General features: G+C 47.7%; 1 protein-coding gene across 1 annotated transcript in view; it reads left to right on the top strand.

Annotated features, from left to right (window-relative positions):
* The first annotated feature begins 608 nt into the window (after positions 1-608).
* The window catches only part of FBXW8 (F-box and WD repeat domain containing 8), a 51,140-nt gene continuing 40,927 nt past the window's right edge, over positions 609-10,821 (top strand). Inside the window, exons 1-4 of the mRNA XM_057377445.1 lie at positions 609-1,166; positions 4,048-4,152; positions 10,239-10,403; positions 10,647-10,735. Coding sequence (XP_057233428.1) covers positions 609-1,166; positions 4,048-4,152; positions 10,239-10,403; positions 10,647-10,735 — 917 coding nt within the window. The remainder of the gene's footprint in view (positions 1,167-4,047; positions 4,153-10,238; positions 10,404-10,646; positions 10,736-10,821) is intronic.

Below are 10,821 nucleotides of genomic sequence, written 5' to 3'. Positions count from 1 at the left end.
GGGGCTGAGGGACTTCAGTGGGGCTGAACACGGCTGTGAGGGGCTGAGGGCCCTCAGCAGGGCCGAACACGGCTGTGAGGGGCTGAGGGACTTCAGTGGGGCTGAACATGGCTGTGAGGGGCTGAGGGACTTCAGTGGGGCTGAACATGGCTGTGAGGGGCTGAGGGACTTCAGTGGGGCCGAACACGGCTGTGAGGGGCTGAGGGCTCCTGGCAGGGCCGGCCATGGGTGAGGGCTCCAGGCGAGGCTCTGGGTGCCCAGCGAGACCCTGCCATCTCTCTGGCCATGTGTGAGGGCTCCCGGCGTGGCTCTAGGTGCTCAGCAGGACGCTGCCATCTCTCTGGCCATGTCTGAGGGCTCCCAGCGTGGCTCTGGGTACCCAGCGGGACCCTGCCATCTCTCTGGCCATGTCTGAGGGCTCCCGGCGTGGCTCTGGGTGCTCAGCAGGACGCTGCCATCGCCACACTGAGGGGGCTGAGGGCTCCCAGCGGGGCCCAGAGCCCAGACCGACCCTGCCRTTGCCGTGGCCTCCCTCGGCCGCTCGCGACTCTCCAGAGCCAAGCCGGGCCCTCAAGCCCCCATCGCGGTCTTTGTGTGGGGACCTCAAAATGACGTCCGCAACCCCCGCTCCCGCCCCATCACCGGGCAGCGACCCCGGCRGCGGCGGCGGAACCTTGTGGCGGCGGAACGCGCGGGCGCGGGGCGCGGTTTCCGTGCCGCGCCGGGCCGGCCGCGCCGCCNGGGAGTCCCCGGCCGAGCCCGGGTACCTGGCGCTGGCCCGCGGGCTGCTGGCCGGCGGCACCCCGCCCCGCCGCAGCCCGGCTCGCCCTCACCCCCGGGGAGCCCGCGGGGGACGCAGCCGGCGATGGGGACGATCTGCTGGGGCAGCTGATCCGAGACCTGGTAGGGCTGCGCGGGCCGGGGGCGCGAAGCGGCAGCGGCGGGAGGAGCCCTCTGAGGAGCCACCGGAGGAGTCCCCGGAGAGTTCGGGAGAGCCGCCGCGGGAGTCCCCGGCCGAGCCCGGGTACCTGGCGCTGGCCCGCGGGCTGCTGGCCGGCGGCACCCCGCCCCGCCGCAGCCCGGCTCGCCCTCACCCCGCCGGGGAGCCCGCGGGGGACGCAGCCGGCGATGGGGACGATCTGCTGGGGCAGCTGATCCGAGACCTGGTAGGGCTGCGCGGGGCCGGGGGCGGCCCTGGGGCTGGGACAGGCCGGGCCCCAGGCGGGGAGGGCGGGCACGGGCTGGCGGTGGGGCCGGCTACCGGAGCACGGAGAGGGCTCGGCTGAGGGAATCGCTGGGAGGCGACGAGCGAAGGGCACGCTGAGTTTAAGTTCCTTTGTACTCGTTTATAACTTCACCTTCTGAATGTATATCCTGTTACAAAGTTTTAACCCTTCAAAATCTGCTTGTTCTGTAGAATGACACAGGTGTTGGGATGTCCTGTGCAGGGCCAGGAGGCTGGGCTCGATGATCTTCGAGGGTCCCTTGCAACTCGAGATATTCAATGACTCTATGAAGTAGTATTTTTTTTTTTCTTCTTGAAGAAGTTTTGTGTTGTTTACTCAGGCAGTTTGATGCGGGTGCAGTAATTAAGGGTATCCTGCCTTGTGGCACAGCAGCATAGTATGGAAACAAGCTTTAATTCTTTAAATAAAGGACTTAATTTGGAAATAGTCTTAAATACAGTTCTGAACCAGATAAAAGTTACTTTGGTAAATCCTCTAAATGCCATAGAGATTTTATTTACAGCATAGGAAAACTAGGGGGGAAACCCATTTTCTTGTTTCTCACTAACCTCACTATGACTAATTACTCTTTGCTTAAAAAAATTAAAAGGAACAGATTAAATTTCTGTCTGCAAGGCACAAATTAATCCATTTACAGAATTAGTGCTCCATTAGCACACAGGAGCCCGAATCTGTCTCAGAGGGGCTGGCTRTATTTGAGTTTTGGACTCATTCCAGTAGACTTTTAGGCAGGCTGGTGCTGACTTAACATCCCCGCTTCCTTGTGCCGAGGACAAGCTGCTGGGATTTTGGGGGTATGGGAAGACCTGGATCTGCCTCTAATGTTAGGATTGCATCAGGATGGAATCAGTGTGAGTTTGTGCTCTGTTGTTRTCTCTGTTGTTTGCCCTCAGAACCTCAGGCAGGTCCCAGACTGGGATCATCCCCTGCCTCTTGGCACCTTCCTAACCCCCATTCCTTTGTTTCTTTGTAGATCTCTTCTACAACTACTCCTCATTTAAACCTTGAWCCTTTGCAGCACCCAAGTAGAAAAAAAAAAAGGCAGTTCTGGGTTTATTTGAAGCAGGGTATAAATCCTCTTGCAGATCAGTTGATAAAAAGCCTGCATAGCTGTTTTTTGCTCTTTTCCCCACTTTTCCTTGYGAGCACCGTTGGTGTTGTGTGTTGTGTCAGCCCTGCTGTGTCTGCAGGCCCTCACCCCTTCCAGTGAGACCTCTGTGTGCATCCAGACAGCCCAGGATCTGCTGCTTGGACAYGAGTCAAGTCCAATTTGGAAGGAACACATCCATGGTGCTGCTGTGCCTGAGCTCRTGAGCCTGGAGCTAATAATCCTTGCCCAATGGCTCCTCTTATTTGTTTGGGCAGCCTGCGGCTCCAGAACGGTTCCGTGGCTCCTGGAGCCGAGTGGGATCACATCTGGCCAGCTTGGAGCCTGCCTGCATGTGGCCATGGAGATGTTCCCTGTGTGTTTTTCTTCGGTGTCCCCTTTGGAAAAGGATGGGATTTAAATCACACRAAAGCAAAACAATCTTCCTGCAGATCCGCAGCGGGGAGTGGAGCCAGTGGCTCTCGCAGAGAGGGGAGGGAAAGGGAGCTGTTTGTGCAGGGAAATTGTGGATAAGAAGGGAGGGGTGCAGCAAGGTTGGCTGCAGGTCTTGGTTTTAGTAACTTTAGAACAAGTGTGAGGTTYCAGTGTGGATAAACTGGTGTTTTGTTGCTAAAAAGACCTAATGGGAACATTGCCCATACTTGTGTTGTCTAAACACTTACCTAGTGTAGAATATCTTTGACATTAAAAACCTCCACATCACCACACTGTATTGTGATTTCCATGAGTAACTCTGCTTTCTATAAACCCAGAATATCCTTTCTGTTCTACTTTGGTACTGCAAAGGGCCCAGATTTGAATGACAAGGAGTAGTTGTRGAAGAGACCGGACAAAGAAACAAAGCTACTAGGATTAGGGAAGTGCCAAGAGGCAGGAGATGATCCTGCTTTGGGATCTGCCTCAGGTTCTGAAGGTAAACAATGGGGAGAGGTTTTAACTGAGCAGCTGATTTTGTGCATGAGGRTTGATAGGCAATGATCAGGAGCACCTTGGCAGGGACAGGAGCCAGAGAAAACACCAGAGAGCAAAACTGGTGACATAGAAATGGTCAGAATAAGCGGATTCTGCTCTTTCTCTATTACATAATTTAAAAAAATTGAATATCCAGGCAAACTAAGAGAGAAGACAAATCTTGTTGTGATAAATGCAGAAAGAAGATGTAATAATTATGTGGTTAAACCAAGCAGCAAAACACATCTAGGAAAAATATGTGTTGCATTTAACTGTTAGCTTAAATTGATGGATTTAAATTAAATGGGTTTAAATTTTTGTTTTTAGATGTTTGATGAGATGAAGGAGGAACATTGCATATTAAAAAGACATTTATATGTTACTAATGAAAGAACCTAACATCATCTCCATTCAGTTTTGTTTAAAATATTCATTAATTTTTCCATTACACACGTTTGAAATCTTGTGAGTGAAATTAATAATGGGTATATATCTTTAAAGTGCTTCTTTATTGGGTCTTTTTGGCACTTTAGCCAAACTATTGTACCAGAACTTGTGTCTTGCCTTTCTCTGCCCTTTGAGGGGCCATGAAAGGGAGGMGAGGCAGAATAAATCCTGATGTTTTCATGGAGCTGTGATTGCCCTGAGGACACTCCATCCTTTCTCCACACCATGGTAACTTCTGCCATCAAACCATGTTAAAGAARCCTCACAAATTATTTTCTCCTTTTTCCTTTTCAGAATGAAATCAATGAGGTTCCTTTCTTTGATGTCCAGCTGCCATATGAGCTGGCACTGAAGATATTCCAGTACCTGGGCAAGGCTGAGCTGGGAAGGTGYGCTCAGGTGAGTGCTGCTGGCAGTTTGCTGCTCTGATACCACTTAAAATTGGCAGAAGCAGTGAAAAAACAGGCACCTCGATGTAGGGAAGGGGGCCGGTAGCCCGAGAAACCCAGCTGGTTGTGCTTTCACTTACAGGAAACAGTTCCAAAGCTCAATATTGAAAAAGTAATGGTACATGAGCTGGATTTACAGCTGCACTTKAGCAGAGTTAAATAAAACATCTGTGGCTTGGGCAGGAGCAAAGCCTTAAAATTTAAAGTAAATAGGGCAAAGATATTTTGATTCAAGTGTGTGTCTTACTGCAGTATTTAGARCTCAGCACTTGGCAGTGCTAAGGGCATGGCAAGAGCTGCTCCTCCCACTTTTTTCAGTGTGGGATTTGACCCACAGACGTTGGACTAGTACGGTTTTGCCTGTAGTATTTTCACGTGAGGCTAAATTCTTAAGTAACTCTGATTTCCTCCCTTGCCCAGCTCTGCAAGGGGTTTATATTTTTCTTTTCTCATACTTTCAGATAAWGCTCTCAGCAGTCTGTACTCATACATGGTCCATGATTTATGTGTAGTTGTAATTGAAACACTCACACCTCACTCTGTTTAGAATTCTTTAGCCCACACTTGGGCCTCTTTACTTCCTTTCTTCACACACTGAATGATGAACCTCCTCTCTGAATGAGTCTTCAAAGCAAACTTAATTGGCAAGTGCTGATTACCCTGTGAAATCAAGCAGAATATTGTAGATTTAATTCCAGCTTCTCCCATGGCCACTATTTAGGGTTCCAGGCTGGTGTTCCTTCACTCTTCTGCACAAAGCACATCTTGCAACTTCACAAAAATCCAACCATTCTTTGTGTTACAAACAGTCCAGAGCRTGGTTTGAGTGGAAGAGAAAAATGTTAGCGTGTGAAAACTGAGAAGTGACAGACAGAGTCTGTCGAGGATGGTAAACTGAGCACAAATATTCTGCAAATGACCGGGCTTTGAAGGGAAATTGGGCTTTTAATGTTCAGTATGAGCATATTGTAGTGTTAAATAGCTACAAGTGGTTATTGCCTAAATCTTTGACTTGCTAATGCCTTTTAGGAGCAGGGACTGTTAAAAGAAAATTAATTCCTCATGCAAGGCTGCTGTTGCAGAGGGGAGAACTCCCTAGGATTATTTTCTGATGCTGTCCAGGACACTGAAGCTTTCAGATATGCTCGAGTTTCTGTCCCTTGAGCTAGAGATACGCCATCAGTAAAGGCCACAGCCCATGWCATGGCACAGGATTGCATTTTTCAAGTGGATTAGTTTAAGCTTATTCTTTCTGGTGTTCCCCCTCCTCTAGGCACTATCACTTTACCCCATGGCATTGTAAAAAGATTGGCTGGTGAAGGGCTGCTCTTTTTCCCTGTTCTTGGGCTTCACTGGATTTCTCTCTCTTTCCATTTTAGCTTGAACCTGTTCTCATAAGTTTTAACACTGAGACYATTTTCCACACTTCTCATTCTCCTCCTCAGCCCCAGTCATTGTCCCTTTGTGGCAGCTGACAGGTAGCTGAGCAAGTGCCTGGCGTTTTACAGGGCTTTCCCAATCAGATGAATATCCACTGCAGAGCTGGCTTCTTTTTAAGTGTTCAAATAAAAAGCAGAGCCATAAAAATAAATGGCATTTTCATTTTTCTCTTGGTGCTTTTGTTTTTGAAGGGGGGGAAAGCCCTCTTCTGTTCCATGGAAAACCCTGCTGCTTTACAGTGTTATCCTAGAAAGGGGTTTTTTTATTAAGGTGCCTTGGGATTTCAGTGAAATTGGGCCAGTTGGTGGAATTGGCATCATGATCCATGTGAGTGCCTTTGGAGAAAACCTGTTTGCTTAGTAATTTATGCCAAATTGGTAACCAGCTAACAGGAAAGTAGCCTGACTGCAGAGCCTCTCTGAGATTTAATCACACCACAGACTGTCTGGAGAACTTTCATTTCACCTTGATATTTCCCTCTCCCTCGCTCCCCCACAGCTTTTCTTTGATTTTTGGAATTAGTACTATAAAACACAACCTGGCCGTGTGGCACTGGAAATACAAAAGCCTGTCAATAACAGTGTCCTCGGTGCTTGAGCTCTGCTGGGATTGCAGCAGGAGGGTGACATTCAGTGGCATCCCCCAGACCGCTCCCTGTTGATATCCCATGTTTGAAATTCAAGGAGAAAAATATCCAGGCCTTAATGGCTCAGCAGAACAGGCCAGAGTAATGCAGAATTTCCCCCTGTGAGCACCTTTTAATTGTGTTYTGACCACTGACAGAAATATCCGTGCCGTGAGTGACTCTCCTGTGAGTATGAGCAGGTTTGGTCGTAATGCAGAGGGAAAGGAAAAACAATCCCATGGGACGCCACAAGTGTGACAACTTGAAAAGTCCTTGTGTTATTTGAGGCTGATAATGTAAATTCATTAATTTTCCCCATGGCCTGGGGACCTGGCCTTTACACTGTCAGCTTTGGGATAAGGGGATGTCTCTGAATTCAGCAGCTACGGGTGGTGGCAGCTTTGTTTCTGAGCAGATCAGTGGGAAATTCCCTTGACCTGTTTGGTTTTCATCTTGGAGAATCTTTAGAAGTGTTTACCAACACAGGAAYTGTGTATGTATCTAGGGCAAGGGAGAGTGTTTCTAGGAATTTCGGAATGAATTGTTGTGCATAAATCAAGAATTTCAGCTGCTTGCCTCCAGGGCTCCTGGAATTGTCARACTGTTGAGGCTTTAATGTTTATACATTTACAAAAAGAAAACAGAATGGTTTTTTTTTGAGCCTGGTTTTGCATCAAGGTTGCTTATGTGTAAAAGCGGTTATCCATCCTCATGGTTTAGAGAGAAAGCAGAGAAATGAATGGGTAAGGATATCCCTGCCCTGGGCTGAGCCCCCAGCATGGCAGCAGGAAAGGGGAGATTCTGCCCCTCTGCCCTGCTCAGGTGAGACCCACCTGCAGAGCTGCCCCAGCCCTGGAGCTCAGCTCAGGAAAGACCTGGAGCTGCTGGAGGAGTCCAGAGGAGGCCACGGAGCTGCTCCAGGGCTGGAGCCCCTCTGCTCTGGAGCCAGGCTGGGAGAGCTGGGGGTGCTCACCTGGAGAGGAGAAGGMTCCAGGGAGAGCTCAGAGCCCCTTTTGGGGCCTAAAGGGACCCTAGGAGAGCTGGAGAGGGACTGGGGACAAGGGATGGAGGGACAGGACACAGGGAATGGCTTCCCAGTGCCAGAGGGCAGGGATGGATGGGATATTGGGAAGGAATTGTTCCCTGGGAGGGTATGGAGGGACTGGGGTGGAATTCCCAGAGAAGCTGTGGCTGCCCCTGGATCCCTGGCAGTGTCCAAAGCCAGGTTGGACAGGGCTTGGAGCAGCCTGGGACAGTGGAAGGTGTCCTTGCCATGGCAAGGGGTGGAATGGGGTGAGCTTTAAGGTCTCTTGCAGTCCAAACCATTTTGTGCTTAGGGCCGTGAATAGGAAAGGTGAGCAGCTTCCATCAGAATGGCTTTGGATTAAACGCTCCTTGGCACTGGTTGTTGTACTGAGCTCAAAGTCCAGCTAGTTCTAATTGAGGCCCCTGGTCCCAGCAAATGAGCCTTGACTCTGCCTTTGTGTGTCTGGGGAAGAAAATAAACSTAGTGAAATAAAAACCATTATCAGATGCAGAGGGATGAATAAACCTTCATTAGGATTTGAGCCAGTTGATTTAGATGGGATTAGGAGAAATTTTGGATTTGATGGAAGAGGTGGGTTTTTTTTAGGGGGGAAAAAAATCCCCCAGGGGCAAAACCAAATAGCAAAGCCTATGTCAGCAAAAGCCTTTGAAGTCCTTCAGAACATTATTACTTGCTGAATTATAAAACATAAAACTGTCCCTGTGTGGAGCTCAGGGGAACCCAAACTTTCTTTGCTGAAAACAGTTGTAAAAAGATAATAGGAACACTGAAGACAAAATTAAATTYAGAGTTCCAAATCTATAAACAAGTCTGTAAGATGTTGCCATCGATCCGTGCTGGAGTTTCTGTGTAGCTGARATTTGGAAAGGGTTTTAACAAGAGCTTTGCACATCTCAGCTCYTCTCCAACACCCAGCATTTGGGTGCATGTAAATAAAGCCATAACGCCCTGGCTTTTGGGGCCTCACCTGAAACTCCAAGTCAAGCAGATCTAATAAAGCTGACTTGAAGCCAAGGGCTGGTTTTAATGCTGCAGCTCACAGTGGTGCTGTAAAGTGAAATGCTTGAGACTCTTTATTAGTGATTTCGTGCAGCTGAGCCTCGCTCAGTGGGGTTTTACAAGGGATTGGCATGCGAGTTTGGGGCTGTAAGAAAAGGCTGGGTTAGGGACCCTTTGGAAATTCAGGCTTGTAAAGCAGCAGGGTTCGCTGTAATTTGATTGAAAAAAAATCAGAATAGGATAGGATCTTTATTCCCCCTGAAAGTTGAAAAGGCAGTTGAAATTTTATGTAGCTCCCCTGCCTTTTCTTTTGTTTTACTGTCTTTGTAAAATGCTTTTAAGACCTTGAAACTTGAAAGATCTGTGCAATATTGTCTGTTTTGGCAGACTCAAAAGGTGTGTGTTTATTTTCGATTTTTATTTTGGAAAGCAAGGCAAAAGCTGGCCTGGTTTGGCTGTGCTTCCCTGTGCGTGTGCTCAGCCTGGTCCTGTCAGGAAAATGTGCTGCTGTTTGGGGAGGGGGCAGAGGTTCTGCCTGGGGAGCTCCACTCCTGCACCACAGCTGTTCTTTTGGTGTGTCAGCAGAAAGCTGGGTTTGGGATTTTTTTTTTAATCTTGGAGCACTAAGATATATATTTATCCTACTTTAAAATCAAATTGAGAGCAAATTCCTAATGGTTTGAATTTGGGATTGGGTTTTTTTTGGTGTTTTTGAAGTTGCTGAGTGTGTCCCTCAAGGGATAGGCGCACTCAGCACTGCTTTTGGATTTCAGGGGCTTATTATTGCCCTGTCCAGGCTGTTTCCTTTGTCAGAGGATGGAAGGGGATTGTCTCACCCTGCCAGTTCCCATTGAGGTCTCTGGGTGATTAACTAAGAGTATTTTCTTGCATAGCCATTTTTCTTGGATATTCCTATATGACCACTGCTCTTCTCTGTGGGTCTCAAATCCTAAAAAACACTTGCAGGTACTCAGATCACCCCTTTTTTCATCAAATCAATTAAACATTTTTTGTGTGTGAGACTATGGAACAAATAAATATGAAGAGATGGTCCTGGGAGAGTTTGTGTCCATGGGAGGCTCGGATTCTGGGCGTAATCTTGGGACTCAAATGAACATTAGATGCTTAATTGTGACTTACTAAAAATGATGTCAGTCTCAGAAGGTTCTTTTAATCTTTTTAGAAACAGAGCACAATTGATTGCTGCTTTCACCAGTAGCGGCTTTCATTGGTTACGTCTGCTTTTTTAAATTAAGAATTACAGAGTTAAAAAAAAAAGCTACTTAAGTTGGCTCTTACCTCTTGAATCTTTAATTCTAAGCCCACAATTGATTGTGATGAAGCTGTTCTCTCTGGAATGGGTAGCAACTTGAGGCTGCTTGAAAAACTTAATAATTCATTCCTATTTATGCATACTGTAATACAATAGGTTATAAATCACTAATGTCATACCCCTAATCAGGCACTGACAGTGGGACTTCAGAGATGTGGTGCTGTGATCTGAGAGGGCTTCTTAGCTACAAATATGAAAATAAATTCATATTTTTGCTCTAAGCTTGCAATTCTGTCTTAATTGTTTTCTTGCTGTTTTTCTCTTCAAAATTTTGAGGTACACTGATATTTCAGGTTGATGGTGTGGCCACTAAACAGGTGTCCATGTTATGTGGAGTTTTAGTGGGGTATAAACTCAGCTTTTTCCCAAAGAGCCCACAGAAGACAAGCCTTTTGTTAAAGGTTTGGGGTGTTTATACACTCAGGTATATAAAGAATGAACAAATATATTTGTTTAGATAAGATTTACATCTCAGTGCAGGCCTGTATTGATTTTTATGTTTATATTTCAGATGGTATTTAATACTTCATATTAAATCAAATTTTTCCTTAGAAATTTATGAGAGATCCATATACAAACATTGCTTTCTAGGTCAGCAGGACATGGAAAATCCTTGCAGAAGATGAAGTGTTGTGGTACCGGCTTTGCCAAGAGGAAGGATACCTGTTGGATATGAGCATCTCTGATCATTCCTGCTGGAAGCTCGCCCTCAAAAACTGCAGAGCCAGAGAGCACATGCTGAAAAACAACTGGAAGGTGAGAGAGAATTTCCTTAAAGGGATCCAGGTGCTGTGGAAGAGTGGGAGGCTGGTTCAAGCAAGTGGGAGAGGAGAGCTGGTGGTGTGTCTTACAGCTCCTTTTGGCCAGCTAAACCTCCTGGAGGGTTTTTGGGATCGATGTGGTTTCTCTCAGCAGCAGTAGCAAGGCTGGGAGTTTCCCAGCAGTAAATTATGGTGGATGTAGGAATGGCATCACCAACCCCTGTGTCCTCTCTGGCAGAACCGCGTGGGTGCCGTGAGCCAGCTGCGCTACGAGCCCGGCAGGGTCCTGTGCGACGTCCACTCCTGCGATGGGGTCGTCATGGCCGGGTGAGCAGCGGGTGGGGAACGGCCACTCCATCTTTGACAGAGGGTGCAATGCCCACTCCACCCTCACCAGAGGGTGCAATGCCCAC

This window comes from Malurus melanocephalus, unplaced genomic scaffold (genome assembly GCF_030028575.1).
Source record: "Malurus melanocephalus ecotype Western Australia unplaced genomic scaffold, MMel_1.1 scaffold_316, whole genome shotgun sequence".
Classification (NCBI taxonomy): domain Eukaryota; kingdom Metazoa; phylum Chordata; class Aves; order Passeriformes; family Maluridae; genus Malurus; species Malurus melanocephalus.
The sequence above is the reverse complement of the archived record's forward strand: the minus strand, read 5'-3'. Positions and strand labels throughout refer to the sequence as shown.